Below are 17387 nucleotides of genomic sequence, written 5' to 3'. Positions count from 1 at the left end.
TTCTATCCTCTCGTTACTAAGATATAAGCTAAGCTAAGCTGTAAGCTGTCTTTCTGTGGTAGGGTGCGATTAGGCAGTAAAATTATAGGATAAGAGATTGACAGTCTTAGTCCTTCGGAACGTATGAGTGGCATCACGGACTTCATATAATAACATTCTGTCCGTAGTGATGTTCATGTATATAGGCGACAGTTACCGTTTCCTATCATGTGGATTAACTGATTGATTGCCGTTCCAATTACATACAAAAATGCTAATAAATAAATATAAATTTATTTTATTGTCATATGTAGATAAGTGTTAAGTCCGCTATATGTACTTTTTACTTGTGTATAACATATATTAAAGTTATTTAAATAAATAAAAAAAAAGCATGGCCACAGATGTATATATATTTAATCAGATTTAAAGTATCTTTTATTTAACATTACAAATCTTTGAATATCTCGGCCCGATTTATATCATAACATGTATTATACATTACCTTCCTCTTAAATAACTATATCTATTTCTGAAAACTGCATTAAAATCCGTTGCGTAACTTAAAAGATAAGCAAATAGATGGTGGTGGCGACTTTGTTTTATACTATGTACAGATTGTTCATTTCGATAATGCACCGCTCATATGAATTTCTGTTTGCTCGAAGTTGACAGGGAGAAAATGTGTTAGGTGCGTTAGGTTCTCCATGTGCACCGTTATTAGTGTATTGAAGTTTTAATAACTAAATATTGCATAGTATAGTAGAACTTACACGTCGGTGTGACCGTGTGCCGGGCAGACATCACGTGGGAGGAGGCCACGGTTGGTCCTTGCAAGTACTTTCATGCATAATGTTGGCGTTTTGACAAAAGAAACGACTGTACCTTCGTATTTTCTTCTCAAAACGATTTGTTTAGAAAGCAAACAGTGTTTAATTTCAGCGACCTTTATTTTGTAGTTCATGTTTTTTCTAACGTGGCATGTGGTTTATATATTTTTTTTGATATTAATATTTATTTAGGGCTGATTTATAATATTAAGAAAGTTGAAATATGGATGAATCTTTTTGGGTAAATTCCAAACCATAAATAATTATATTATTAATACTAATATTATAAATGCAACAATGGCCTTCTTTTGAATTTTATATATTTGAAATAGAAGTAGAAATAATCTTTATTTAAATAAACTCATTACAAGCACTTTTGAATAGTAAAATTTTGATTCTACCACTCAAGCAAGAGCAACCACTGAGCAAGAAACTTGTGTGTTGCTCTTTTTAATAGATGTTTTTTTATATAAATAATTACAGTATAACAAGTAAGAGGCATGCGATAATCAACATATAAATCGCTACGCACTCTTCATTAGTGTAATCAGATAATATTGTCAGTGCTATGGATTTAAAGTTTTTCTATAAAAACATTATTATCGTAAACGAATTCTTCAATTTTATAGTAAGCTTTTTTGCAAAGGAACTGTTTTATTTGACATTTAAATCTTTTTTCTGGCAGATTTATAACAGACTCTGGTATTTTAATGTAAAAGCTTACGCAATTGCCATAAAACGAATTACTAACTTTAGCCAAACGACATTTAGGTAAAATCAGTTTGTTATTGTTACGTAAGCTTTTTTACGGTGTTAATATAAATATAATTAAATATAATATAAATATAATATTTAATTATATTTATATTAACACAGTATATAGTTATCTATCATCATCTATCATGATATGAGGTAATTAAATATATATGTCTTTATTATTCAGTAATTTTCAGAATCATTCTTATTTATAGTCTTTATTTATAGTTAGATAATTCTTAATCAATTTTATCATACATATTCTCAAATTTGTTTACTGAATTGTTCAAGTAACTATTTACGTCATCTATATCTCACCATCTAAAAAGACATTTCTCGTATAATTTAAAGTAATTTATTCTAATTTTTAATCAAAACACATTAATCGAAATTTTTTATTAAGTTATGTATTATCTCCTGTTGATGTTCTCAATTTTGTAAGGATATTCCTTAAGAATTTATCAGAACTGTTACTTACCAAGTTCAGATCCACAGACGCGGGGTATAATTTCCAAGATGGCGGAGCAGGAGGCATCTTCGAAGCACAGTTGTCGGGCGAGGAGACAGTTCAGGATGGCCATGGTGCCCTTTATACCAGGCCCTGAAAAAAAGTAAAATGAAATGTTATTTTTTTTAATTAATTTTGATTAATATATTGTTATACAAGAAAAACAAAGCGCGCAATACAACACATTAAAAATTATAACTAACTCTTTTCTTATGGAACACCGTTAACAAATCTAATTGATTCTAGAGATGGTGTATACTTTGAATCAAACATAGTCATAGAGAGCCTACCGCCTACGGTCGAATTAATATAGTTTATAATCAGTATTGTCACAGTCAGAAATACAAATTGATACATTTTTTTATTTCCGTCAGATTTGAATGCACGATCTTTATAATCTTAAGTTGAGTTGTAAATAACTGATTATTGTAGTTTTATTTCTATATAAATAAATAGCAGTTTAAGAAAAATACTCGGACTACGGAGATTATTTAAAGGCTTGTCAAGTAAAAACAAAAAGGTAAAAATAAAATTGTACAAGAACAGAAATAGTTCTGTTCTTGTTTATCTAAATTTGTATTAAGTTTATATATAGATATATAAAAATTTATATATAAATATAAAAGAATACAAATTTAGAATATAAAGATATTTCTGATTAGCTAGTTACAACACTACGGTATGACGCGTTTTCAACGTCTACTTGTAACTAAAGCTCATATATACGATCTGATAATATAATACCCATTCCTATTACAGCCTTATAACTTTACGTAGCTGATACTTTGTAACAATAGATTGTTATATGGCTTCTATAAATATGTACATAATATACTTATAGTAGTTGGCTTTTATAGAACTTGGTATGCTAAACACGCTTGCGACGGACCACAGGGAAGTGGTGGTAACTGGTATTAATAACCCTCGACGGCCTCGGTGGTATACCGGTTTAGCACAGCGCTTTACTTCCGATGGTCGCGGGTTCGATTCCTCGCAAAATAAACATTTGTATTCATGAATATGATTGTTTGTCTCGATCTGAGTGTTTTCTATGTGTATTATGTATGTATTTATAAATAAAATATCTAAGTATTTATATCAGTCGTCTAGTATCCATTACACAAGCTCTCCTTACCGTGAATGGCTCTGTATTAATTGTTAAGATACGATGGGAAAACAGCTGATATAAATACTTAAGTACATACATTATATACCAACATATAAACCACTCAGATGGTCTAAAAACCCCTTTGCTAACAATGTACCATGTTAGGTTGACCTCTACGCGGTTCCCCCTGGAAACCATCGTGGTAAATAATCATTTGCCAAGATAGGCTAGCTGCCCTGACTTTATGATTATTTTATCAAACTCCACTGATACCCCGCCAGCGTATACCATTAGCGCAGGCGGGTGCATAATTTCTTTGTCATCCATAAAAAAATACAATCATACTCATAAATGTTTGTGCTAGAACTTTATAATCTAGCTGCGAAGAGCATAGAAATATTTAACAAAAATTTGGCGATAATCAAACCAGCGAACATTCATAGAAAGGTGATGTGCTAAACCACTAGAGCACGGATGCCGTAATCATTGCCTATAGATATTAATAATGCTCTGGATATTAGACTGTGGTGGTTAAGGTACATGTTATGTCGTGATTACGGTGTTTCTATGGCGTCACTTTGGGAATCAACTATACCTAGTTCCTTTTGGAATTTTTAAGGAATTCTTTCATAGCGGATATTTTATACTCTGTAAATAGTCTATCTAATTTAAACTTTGTATGAAAAATAGTGCCAAGTTTTCGTCACTACTCATTCACTGGATTTCTCAAAACAAGTTTAACAAGACAAAGTTGCCATGTTACATACATCGCAGGTTTAATACTGAACTGGTGTAATTAAAACATTGAAAATAGACTTTAATTTACATAGGTTTAAGGTCGATACTCTAAAAACATATCATTGAGTTAATGCCATTTAATATTCAGCGTGAGATATAAGACTATGCAGCATATATAATATGGAAACTAAAATTTCTGATATTTATTATTTGTTATGACAACAGTAAACTCAAAAGAATTTTCAAACCATTGTAGTGGTTCCACCACTGCAATAGTTTCACTGAAAATTCTTTCACTGTTTAAAAAAACATATTATTTCGGAACTACTAAGTATAGATATCTTACTAAAATTATGTTTGTTAGTGTGAATGGATGAATGGATGTTTGTTACTCTTTCACGTAAAACCAACAAGAATGGGTTTGAATGAAACTTTACAATAACATAGCTTACACATCACAGGTAGGCTATTTTCACGCGGGCGTAGCCGCGGGCACAACTGGTTGCTATTATGTACAAAACTCACAAAGTTATGATGTTATTTATCGGATAAATCGATTCTGGGAGAAGTTACGAGCTACTAGAATAGGTCTTCATAGAAAAGTGTCTGTAACTAAAATAACTACACCTATCACAATAAATATTAGTATTCAGAAACTACACCTTTTGGTTCGTGATTGGCAGGGCCAATCTATTTTCCTATCTCTCAACATGAATCCAATTACCAATTTGTTTCTTGATATGTCAATTAGAAGGCATATCGAATCTAGTTACGTTTTACTTCTAAAATCAAAATAGACATACAAAAAGAGACTATAAATATAAAAGGTTTTTAAGTTTAAAGTCGTTTCGCACAAGTATTAAAAAATAAAGCCTAACATTACCAGCATTACGTTTTATCTGCACCGCCAAATTCACCAGAATTCTCATTTATCCGTCGCCCTTATTTGAAAACTAGTGGAAGAAGTATAATTGAAGTGGTTCGAAATATATTCGCGCCTTAAAATAGCAGCAGTTCGCCGAGATTCGTATTGATCGGGCTGTGCACTGCATTCAACAGTTTGGAATATTCAACACACACTTATTACCTTTGTACACATATTACACATTTAGTGCAAATTTTCAAGAGTACAATGAAAATAACTTCCGACTTTTTTCATTCTTCCTAGGCTGTTTAGTTTGTAGGGTTTTGGACAATTAAATTATAGTACATAGATGTATATCTTAGTCCACACGAATGGCAATGCATCACGTTATCATGTGATCATGTTTTAGGTTACGTGATGTCAGGACTGCTGTGAGTGCTGTTAATGTAAATGGCCTATTTTACTATCAGGTGTGCCCACAGCTTGTTTGCCATTCCAGAAAGAAATATTTATTGCTATTCTATTCATAGATCAGACCAAGTACTAATATAGTTATTACACGTCTGTCCTGCTTCGGAAGATTGCATAACCAAATATGTCTCGAAATACATTCGTGCATATAAACGAGTTAGAGCAGAGATTGGCATCGATTGAGAGACGCACTGTGAATAGATGATGTTCCAATCATTTTGTAGTTACATTTGCAACCAATGTAATAAAGATATTGAAGTTTTAAACTATGTAAACAAAAACGACTATTTATTCGTTTGTACGGAATGTGGTGGTAGCAGAGCAATACTTTCAATTTAGATCGATTATAATGACATTCAAAAGTAGAAAATTAGTTAAGTGATGTCTGCCAATAACAATTTCCATGTTGGTCCTATTTCGTCATAGATGATTAGTAGTATCCCCACGAGTTTCCATGCCTCTATTGAGATACATGATAACATGAATCTAATTAGTTGTGCAAAATGTAACATGAGAAATGCTTTTAGGGATTTGTATCCTTATAAAAAGTATATAAGAGTCCATAAATAAAAATATATAATAAAACGACAATTACAAAATACATAATATAATAACGAAAACCTTAAAAACGATATGTCTAATCTCCTTCATCGCCACCTTCTTCTTCCTCGTCAAATTCGCCTTCCTCTTCAGCTGTGGCATCTTGGTACTGCTGATATTCCGATACCAAGTCGTTCATATTACTCTCCGCTTCGGTAAACTCCATCTCATCCATTCCTTCACCAGTATACCAGTGTAAGAAAGCCTTACGTCTGAACATTGCTGTAAATTGTTCGGAGATACGTTTAAACAGCTCCTGTATAGCAGTTGAATTCCCAATGAAAGTTGCAGACATTTTAAGACCACGTGGAGGTATGTCACAGACAGCAGTCTTCACATTATTAGGAATCCACTCCACGAAGTATGAAGAATTCTTATTTTGAATATTCATCATTTGTTCGTCTACTTCCTTCATCGACATTCTACCTCTGAAGACAGCTGCTACTGTCAAGTATCTACCATGTCGAGGATCACAGGCTGCCATCATATTTTTCGCATCAAACATCTGCTGTGTCAACTCAGGCACAGTTAATGCGCGGTACTGTTGACTTCCGCGAGATGTCAACGGAGCGAAGCCAGGTATGAAGAAATGCAGACGAGGAAATGGCACCATGTTTACTGCTAACTTCCTCAAGTCGGCGTTAAGTTGGCCTGGGAATCGGAGACAAGTGGTAACTCCAGACATAGTGGCAGATACAAGATGGTTCAGATCTCCATATGTGGGAGTAGTCAATTTCAATGTCCGGAAGCAAATGTCATATAGAGCTTCATTATCTATGCAGTACGATTCATCTGTATTTTCCACTAGCTGGTGCACGGAGAGAGTAGCATTGTATGGTTCAACTACAGTATCGGATACTTTAGGGGACGGCACAACACTAAAAGTGTTCATAATACGATCAGGGTATTCTTCTCGAATTTTCGAGATCAATAATGTCCCCAATCCTGCGCCAGTACCACCTCCCAGGGAATGCGTCAGCTGGAATCCCTGTAAACAGTCGCAACCTTCCGCCTCCTTCCTTACTACATCTAAAACAGAATCTACGAGTTCGGCGCCTTCGGTATAATGTCCCTTTGCCCAATTATTACCAGCTCCAGACTGACCAAATACGAAGTTGTCTGGGCGAAAGATTTGTCCAAATGGTCCTGATCGCACAGAGTCCATAGTGCCCGGTTCCAGATCGACCAGGATGGCTCGTGGGACGTACTTGCCTCCGGTTGCCTCATTATAGTAGACGTTAATTCTCTCCAGCTGCAGGTCGGAGTCACCGTGATAGGTTCCCGTGGGGTCAATACCGTGCTCGTCCGATATAACTTCCCAGAACTGAAATTTAGAATAAACATTTCAGTGTAACCTAGATTATGTCAATATTTGTCTTTGGCTAGTATTCAAAATGAAGAACCCAGTACAGTGTACATTGCCACCGACTGATAGGACATAAATTGTTATTTTGGGTGTAGAGACAGACAGATATAAATTCTAACAAGCACTCATACGTTTTATTATGTATAATAATACAGTAATAGTTTTTCTTTTACATCATTTATATTTAATTATACTCCATGTATATTTCATCTATTATTTGTTTGGGTGTTATGGATGTTAAAAAAATTTAGTGTGTATTTTGTATTATTTGACAACGAATATCAAATTCGTATTACGATAGAAAAGAATAAATATCCAGACGAAAATGACCAGCCGGTCGACCAAACATCAATTATCCGGTATAAAGACCAGCGGATTTCACTGATACATCAGTATTTTATGAATAACACGAGTTCAATAGCATGCAGATCTGTGCTATCATGTTAAATTCATGTTCGGCTTGCAGGCGGTATTGACTGAGCTGGCAATACCAACAAGCCACTTCAATTTATTATACAAAAATGAACTCGCGTTTCATCGTCAACGGATTTTTTGTATCTATTATACCTACACATTTCGATGGTTACGCTGGTGTAGCGGTTAGCTTAGTTTTAGGTTTACCGCCTTAGTTCCAATACTCGCGGGATCAACTTCTTCAAATATTTATATTCATGAGTATGAATACTTGTATTGTGTGGATGTTTTCAATGTATGTATGTACAAGAATAATGTATTTTAGTTATCTATATTACACAATACAAATACTTGGAACTTTGGATTGTGTGAAATTGTCTAAGGTATTATTATTACTTTGTTTTATTTATGAATAAAAACTTATTATTATTTGTATGCTTTATTTTCACAGCATTTACTGCTTTTTTACGCTCCACATAATTTATTTATTTAAATAGATCAAGACATTTCTTGATAAGCGTGCACACGCAAAAAAAATATAAGAACTACCCAGACAATGTAGAGACTTGACCTATGGGAAAAATATTTATTATCCTTACACCTATCCAAAACATCTTAGAAACAAATTTATGTGGAATTACTTGAAAGGCGCACGTAAGCGGCATGAATGCACTTTCTAAAACCCCATGAGAGCGAGAGATGCATTCTGCGCGGACAAGACACGGGAAGTACTAACAATAAGTGAGCGTTTCTACAGTATTCTGTCTAAGGGATTTGGCTTGAATATATATTTCAATACATTTCAGTAGACACATACAGTAGTAGACAGAATCAATCAAAACAAGCTACTGTTCGATTTGAGTATTTTTATATAACAGATACAATGGGCGTCACATGATAATGTTGTTGCTATTATTCTTACATCTAAAAAAAAAATAAGCCGCTACCTTGTAAATAAAGTTAAGCAACTATATTCTATAAATTTTCTGCTTTATTCACCCTGTATATCTACAAAGTTACCTAGCGGTAGAAATAAGTGCAACAAAAGAATCTATAGAGATGACTGCGTACAAAGTCTATTTTGACATAATGTCTAAGACGCTATTAAAACATGAAAAGAAACTAACACATGGAATTATTACAAGGATTGCTTTTTTATGTACTTGGAATGGCAAAATGGCTGACCTGACAATAAGTTAACTAATTTCACTGACTATCTTTTTTCTGCCTGGCTCTTCAACCAAAATAGCTTACAAAGCAAGCTGCTTGGCTGCCGCAAAGGAAGACAGCTGTACTCACAAAGCTGACCACGCTGAAATATTGTTTTGACGTATTTTGTGGATATTTTGTGTATGTATAAGAAAGTTTATAACAAACCTTTGCTCCAATTTGGTTACCACACTGCCCGGCTTGAATATGCACTATTTCCCTCATTGCAATATTACAACAATAAACTCAATATGTTCTATGAGAAACGCACGACCGAATAGATGCGTTGGCTTAAAACAATTGATATCATCAGACCATTTACATACCATCATAAAGATGGTTCTATATTCAAATTTAAAAAGAAAATAAATTGTGATGTGGCCAATTTATTTGATTTTTATAATGTATGACCTTTTTCATTTAAATTCGATAATTAGTTAAGAGTACAGTCGTTTACAATTTATTTGTAGGTAGTTGAAATAATGGTTTCCATTTTGTAAAATAAAAAAAATATGTTTGTTTTTTTTATATAAAAATACAGTGCACGTTAATTATGTTATTACGAATATTGTGATATAATAATACAAAATATTTTATTTTTCTCGGGATATATACTAAAACAAAATGTATTCAATAATATGTAAAAACAGAATTAAATAAATCAATTTTTTACAAAAATAACTGTAAAGTATTTCATTTATTTATTTAGTTTACTAAAGGACGCTGTGTGATTTATCCAATTGTTTGTTATTATTAGTATTCCTTAATAACCTACATTGAAATTTCATTAATTACAGTATAAAAGCTTAATTCTATAATAAAATAGTAGTAACTGTAGTATAAAAAGTTTAATAAAACTGTTACGATTTAAATATTGATAAAGCTTTTATTTCCTCAAGTTTTTGGGGTTAACGAAAAACCCTTTTAAATTTAAGTGGGCCGTAAAAACAAGCAATATCTTATAAAATATGGTTGTTTCATTTTAACCGTGTTATATAGAAAAGATAAAGTAAGAATGAACTGGTTTTGATTAAACAGGTTAATTGTAATTATCCAAATTATGATGCGTCATCTTTAATAAAACATTAAAAAGCGGAAATATTTAGTTTGATGTTGAATAGAAAAATACATAAAATTACTAATTGCATATAAAAAATATCCACCAGTAGAGTATTAATAGCTAATTATCATAATTCCACCCGTCCATTTGCTATGCCTATAATCAGTCCCTAATAAAGTTCAGTTATTAATAAAAACTAACATACAAAAAAACTAATTGGTAAAATATTTCTTAGCGTAACCTAAAGCGTAATTCATTGCGTGTGTCGAACACTCAATTAAACGGCTATTTAGATTATTTAACACATATTTAAATGAGTTTAATTCATCAAAATTAAAAATAGACGTAACAGTCAGTTTACAATAATCCTAAATATATATTTAATAATTATCTATCTATTTATATTCACTCTAGATCTCTTACGCAGATAGAGGGGTTGCCATTACTTTTATTAATTATATTTATTTTAAATTAATATTACTATAAGTAAGATAAGACATAACTCGTTTGTCACCATCGTAGTAATAAAAATACATAAACAAGTTACCTTTCCTTAGCAGTTGCATAAAATCGATACCCTCATTACGGGGAAGTCCATATTATCATTTTAAAGGGATTTCTGTAAATTAGTCGTTTGAGTGTACTGGATGCTTTGAATAGTGCATGAGTGTCCGTACGTAGGCAAGATGTGAATCGTCAACTTTACGTCATGAGGAACTGTCATGAGCTGATAACACACCCAGTGAATTAGTTCCGTTATTTGAATAATAAAGAGAAAAAATCATAGATTAATTCCCATTTTTTTAAATATCTCCTGCATGTTTTTGCCTACTTTTTTGTATCATGTAATCATGTATTTGCAACTGTTTGGTAATCTTAATTTGGAGTTTTACTTCTAAGTATTCGAATTCAAAATGTGGTGGTTTTTTCTCATATTTTATTTTGATTTATACACGTTTTAATAAGATAGTATATTAGGTAAGGAAATAAATTTTTCTCGTGTGTACACAAAGAAGTGAAAGGAAGGGGAAGACCAAGACATATATATCAAGAAATTTAAAGAAAAAGTTGGAGTCGTATCGTATCAACAGCTAAAAGGACTGATACAAGATCGTGGAAGGTGGCGGAAGCTCCACCGACAAGAGCACATCTCTTAAATTATGAATGAATGAATATACAATAGTTGAAAATGTTCATATAACTAAAGCTAAAATGAAATATAATAAAGGAATGAGATTTCAAACTTCAATATATCAAATACTAAACCTAATTCTGATAATGAAGATCTTACTGTTTCGGTAAGTACTTGTTTTTAAAAGAATACAAAATATAAGATTCACCTTAAACAAATAAGAACCGAATAACTTATAAAAAGCACCTTTAGAATATTTAGCATTTAATAGTATGACAATTAACTGTCCAATTTCTTATATTCTTTAAAAGTCTGCTTGTCACTAGAAATAAACTCCTATTTCAGAGTTTATTTTGTCGTTGTTGTCTGACTATCTCAATATACTAAACTACATTAATATCACTAGCAGCTGAGCCCGCGATTTCGTTCCTGATATTCGAAATAATATGTAGTTTTCAATGTTTTTGTTTGTACCTAAATAGATTGAGTTAAAACAAACAATCTTACATACATACAACATAGACAATGTTTGTGAGATCAGACACAAACAAATAGACAAAAATTCCAAGAATTATCTTCATAATTTATTGTCTATTGATTTTGTTGATTGAGCACCATCAGCATATTCTAATATGAAAACAAGAAATTAGACAAAAATAAACTTAAAAAAAAAGAGCAGTGACATTTAAATAAATGACTGCTCTATATAGTTTGTCAATTACTCGAGTGGGCAATTTTAGTAAGCTCAAAGTCAGCGGGGTTCGCGCGAAAGCCAGTCATCTGATGTGTAAATGATGTGGCAACTGCTTGTCTCTTTTATACTTACATCTACTCGTATATATCTAGCTCTTTCTAAGGTTAACCACGCGACCTTTTGACTAGGGTCGCTTTATAATGAATTAGGAAACTCAAACCCTAGTTTTGTAAGGCCGTAAGGCCATTCGCACATTCAACAATTTAATGATCTGCTTGCTAACTGAGAGTATTTTATTTCGCATCGCGCACATTTCCTAGTTAAGGAACATTTTTAAGCCACTAAGAAGTTTGGTTATTTTTTCTATTAAAAAAAAATACTATCATGCTGACAGAAAATAATGTTTTCTAAGCAAAATAATATAGAAAAACTCGTATATTTTTAGTACCTGTCCCGTAGTACTATCTGTGTTAATTCGGATGAAAATCCTTTGTTTTAATTTAGGAATTTATATATCTGTGTAACAAATATCATTCAACCAAATTGTCCAGCAGTTATTGTAGCAGAAATTGTTCTTTCTTATATATAATACTAATAATATGATTTATTTATTTCTCCTCACAAACATGATGGCAACAATACATGTAGTATTTTTTATAGTAAAATACTTAAATTTATTATTGTAATCAATTTGCTGTGAGGGTAATAACTTATTGTAACTAAATAAAAAAACACTATATTTACCCTGTAATTTCCCTGCTATCTCATCCCCCAACTTAAATACAGTTTACAAAGTCTAGCTGCTTTGCTTAAGCTTTAAGTAGGCGAGACAGAGGTATCGTGATAACATTGTACAAATCTTACTTTACCTTATGCAAAAATAGATGCTTTAATGGAATGAATGTCTCATTCCATTAAAAAGTAAAAATCAAAGTACAGAATAGGTTCCTTGAGCGACAATGATTGGAGAGAGGTAGCGTGGTAAAGCTAAAAGATATTGTTGATGAGGTTAATTGCTGGTCCTGTATTCTTATTTCAGTATATTCGTACAATGAATTAATTACGAATTAATTTACGTACATTTGAAATTCGACAATTTCAATAAACATAAACGAATTGCAAAAGTTACGAACTTAGTTTGTGTGCATTTAATTAAATTCCGAGGTTTAGTTTGATTATGAAAGTTTTGCTGTATTTGTATGTTTGGGAAATTATAATGAATGTTTATGTTATTGTGAAGACTGTGGAGAATTATTACGGAATATGTAGAAGGGACGATTTTTTAGAATTATTTTTAAAATATTGTATATCCAGGCCTTGTTCTCAGCTACTTAACTTTATATTTGATCATCATCTATATCTCTTAAGGAGTTAAATTAGTCTTTTTTTTCTATACGAGCAGTGTCAGTCATACTGGTACTGAGAGAAATCAAGGGCAAATAATCGACTTCCTTTTATTATGTCTATCTATAATATACTATATATTATAGATAGGCATAATACAATATATATATATATATAGATCTTGGTACTGTTCCGATTTGATACACATATCTTACCATCTATCGATCGTTAAAGGATTGATCTTCATTAATTTTATAAACATTTGTATTAATGAGAAATATTGTATGTACGAGATGAATGTTTTCTGTGTATTAAATGTGTGGATTAAAAATAATTAAGCCTGTCGATTACTTGTATAGTTTGTAAATAGACGATGTTCTGTGAAAATATCTAGGTCGTGATGTGAAACGTGATCGTGATCGTGATGTGTGGTCGTAGGTGTGAATATCTATATCTACATCTGAATGAATTAGAAATTTTAAGCGTTCCTCAAATAGATTTTTATTTTATTTTATACATTTATTCGTGTTTTTGGTACGGTCAACATATTACGACATATTATTTAATGTTCTACTAGACGGGCCGTATTTTCATTCAGGCCTACATCATTATCTCTATTAATTATAAGATTTATTATTAAGCATCGCATCATGTGCGGTAGGCCTTAATAATTTTAAAGTTACCGGCGTTATTCACAGTAACTTTTTGGCGTTTTAAATGTTCTTCAATTTGTTCTAGTGTCGTAGATTAAGTTCTAAATTGAGCAATTATTTTCTTATATAAACTGCACTTTGATCTTGTTTGGTTGACTGTATTAATGTTTAATCGAACTTGAGGGTTAAGTTCGGTTATGTTTCTAATTTCTAAATTAATTTTGAAATTGAGAGGGAGATTTAACATTAATTTTAATAGGCCGCCTGCCGCCTTGGAATCAGTAATAGCGAACGAAATATAGCCATGTCAGTTGTTCACCATAACATTGACAGTTGACAATCCCTGACAGTTATAAGTGAAGGAAATTTATTTAATATGAACAGCATTTAATTATTATATAAGATTTCTTCGAACTATGTATATACACTACTAGTAATATTAGCAATTGGGCTGACAACTAAATATACTCTCGTCTAGATATAAATGTGAGCAATTCGTACTAATATTATAAACTAGCAGTGCCTGTTATAGCCTATGTGTTAATGTGGTGTATAAGCTATAGTATTGTAAAGTTTTATTAAAATCCATTTAGTAAACGAAAACGGCTTTAATTTAAATAAAAACAGTTGTATTCCCGTGTAGCAGTTATAGGTATAGACAAAAATAGACACAAACAAGGTCACAAAAACAGCTGTGTAAAACGGTAGATATGGCTACCAAAATCCACGGCATATGAAACTGTCCGGTTCTGCACTCACTCTGATTAAAAAGATAAGGCATCACATATAATCAGTCGGACTTTTGAATGGTGATAAGCTTGACTGAAATTTTAGTATGTCCATTAAATTAACGTTGTTTCTATTTTAGTACCATAGCATGGATAACGGTGTACATTTTAGTGACACCAATGGAGGATGATCTTTGGGGGAGGCCTATGTCCAGCAGTGGACGTCTTCCGGGCTGCGATGATGATGAATGGAGGATGATAGAAAGAATAGAAAATATTTTATTCAAATAAACTTAAGTTTAAGCAATTTTGAATAGTCTCATTTAAATGTTTTTTTAAAGCCAGTTTATTTACATTATATACTTAGGTGTCTATATCTAACATTATATGAAAATCCCTTGCATAAATAACTATTGCCATGCACTTTTTTAATTAGATTCATGATCTTCACGGTCAAATCAGGCTACCACGGGAATCCACTGTTCACGCTGTCTCACCTACTCTGAAACTCGTAAAAACCTCTCGTCGGTCTGCCATATGGTACTTAAGCCTGACAATGACGACACAGCATCTGAACCGCAATAATATCAGCGTGAATTGACCAATAGTTTACCCCAGCTAATAAGACTGTGGCTTTGGAGATGTAACAACAACAAGATGGAGATGTAAGATTTAGCACTACTCCCTACCCCTCACAATTGTGGAGAAACGGACACCTCGTCTCAATTACTGTAGACTCTCCAGGTATTAGGTAGAATTGAAGCACTCTTTATAATCAGATATTTACAAAACCGATCAGTCAAAAGCAAGTTGCACTATGATTGATAATAATAATTATTGTTTATAGGTTAAATCTGATGGGTGTAAGCGATAAGACATACTTAATGTGACCATAGCGTGTTGCAGTACATTCACGCTTGCCCTTTTATATTGCTAGTAATATGCCTCAAGTTTCAACCAGCGAGTCGGATTAAAAAATAGTTTCATTTCATCACAGTTTACTGTGGTCATCTCATCCAATCGAGAAGGGATCAAAGAATATGTGTGAATGCCAAAAATCGGCCTCGGTGGTCTAGGGGTTTAGCACCTCGCTTTACTTCCGATGGTCGCGGGTTCAGTTCCTCGCACGGTGTAAACATTTGTATTCCTGAGATTGTTTGTAATGGTTTGGGTGTTTTCTAAGTATATTATGTATGTCTATAAAAAATAAATAGTCTAAGTATCAGTTGTTTACAGTTCCCATAACACAAGCTCTGCTTAAATTGGCACTAGATGGCGCGATGTTTCTGTTTCCTGCCGACACAAGAAAATGTATTGTCTCATATTTTTAATTGGTTTTGGAATCAACATTTTGCAATGTCGACGACGACAATGTATCTGTCCCGCCTACACTACGCTTCCAATGTTCTGTTCCTTAAATGACATTGTCGACTACATAAGAACCAAAAGCAATAAGACATTGAAGGTAATGCAGCTGAAGTCGAGTCACAAAGCAAGTTTTTGGCTTTTGTGGCTTGATTCTTTATTAATATGCTGTTCACCATCATGAAGGTCATACTGGCCCTAGGGAGTGGTGTATCGACGCCATAGTGAAGGACTGCCGCCGACACTGTCGTAACTACAGAAACAATTATTTTTGTTTCTATTGTTATATTATGTGTATGTTAGTCTGTAAGGTAAATATATATTCTCTATGCACCTAAAGGTAGTCTGGAAGAGATTGCTTAGCGATAAGACCGCCTTTTGTATCAATGTATATTTTCTATTTTAATTGTTTTTTTCTTCTTCTGTAATTGGTGCAATAAATAGTATAAATAAATAAAATTATAATGGCCATAAAGTTATACGAAATAAATAAATGTCTCATACTACCCCATTTAGAATAACAGTTTTGAAGGTGTGTTACATTTAAGAAACAGATGTAATATTGGAAATTTAATTTGCGACTGCTCTAAGATTCTGTTTTAATTTTTCGAAGAGGAAAAGTGGATTCTGTTATTAGGAAAGAAAACTTCAAAATCGCTGCATCGATATAAGGAGTTCTGTCACTGTTTAATGCCTGTCAAAAAACATTATTCCAGAGTGACATAGGCTATATATATTATGGCAAATTATACAAAACTCACAATGTTATGAGGTTACGAGGCGAAGCCGGGACGACCACTAGTTATTAGTTGAATATTATAAATTAAACTCTTTCATCAAACTTGCCATTTTCAAATGGCAAGTTTCGTTTTCATTAACGCGTATTATTTTTTAATTATTTAACCCTCTGTGTAGGTTGTACATTTTATTAAATAAAACTTGAATAGCGCTGTGATTTCTTTTTATTGCGCATTGAATTTTAGATTTGTTTTAGCGTAGGTATAGTTAATTTCATATTTTCCGTTATTATATTTTTATAGATTCTATTTAAATTAATATTAAATGGTAGCTCAATTTTGTTATTTACTAACCTAATATACATGAACAACATCGCAGCAATCGCGTTATCATGTGACGCCCATGATACTTTGTCATTCTGAAGGACTAAAATGTATGCGTCCATATCCTAGAATTATAGAAAATAATCTGCACTCTACAACTGAAACACAGCTTACAAAACAAGCCCGATTATTTCCGGTAAGCTCGAGGTATGACATTTGTAAAAAGTCGTCTGAGACGTTAGAGCCGTAAAGACTCCAAATTCTTATAAACAAATACATTTATATTGCAAGCTATAGAAATTTAAATTCAAATTTCTATAGCTTGCACTATAGAAACCCCGATATAAGGTACGATGTGATGTACTAAATTGCTAGACCACCGAGGTAATCATAAGTATAGATATAGAATTTCATATCGCTATTCGAATACATAAACTGAGAGTTTATTAAATTCCAAAAGAATTGCTTGTAGATGTATAAAAATATAATCCTATTTTATATTCTGT

At 32.4% G+C, this 17387-nt stretch overlaps 2 protein-coding genes across 2 annotated transcripts in view; both read right to left on the bottom strand.

The window, feature by feature from the left end:
- LOC131851597 (uncharacterized) overlaps positions 1-2346 on the bottom strand; it is a 50179-nt gene extending 47833 nt beyond the window's left edge. The window contains exons 1-2 of the mRNA XM_059202116.1: positions 2333-2346; positions 2044-2192 (exon numbers count right to left, since the gene is read on the bottom strand). Coding sequence (XP_059058099.1) covers positions 2044-2192; positions 2333-2346 — 163 coding nt within the window. The remainder of the gene's footprint in view (positions 1-2043; positions 2193-2332) is intronic.
- A 3500-nt stretch (positions 2347-5846) lies between these two features.
- Positions 5847-9159, bottom strand: LOC131851963 (tubulin beta chain). Its single transcript, XM_059202523.1, has 2 exons — positions 9013-9159; positions 5847-7179 (listed from the first exon to the last, which is right to left on the bottom strand). Exons 1-2 carry the CDS (start codon positions 9067-9069, stop codon positions 5893-5895), a joined length of 1344 nt encoding a protein of 447 aa, XP_059058506.1. The 5' UTR covers positions 9070-9159; the 3' UTR covers positions 5847-5892.
- Positions 9160-17387: the final 8228 nt, after the last annotated feature.

Source organism: Achroia grisella, unplaced genomic scaffold, assembly GCF_030625045.1.
Source record: "Achroia grisella isolate CSIRO2021 unplaced genomic scaffold, CSIRO_AGI_Agris_v1 utg1174, whole genome shotgun sequence".
NCBI lineage: Eukaryota > Metazoa > Arthropoda > Insecta > Lepidoptera > Pyralidae > Achroia > Achroia grisella.
Note: the sequence above shows the minus strand (reverse complement) of the source record. Positions and strands in the feature narration are given on the sequence as shown.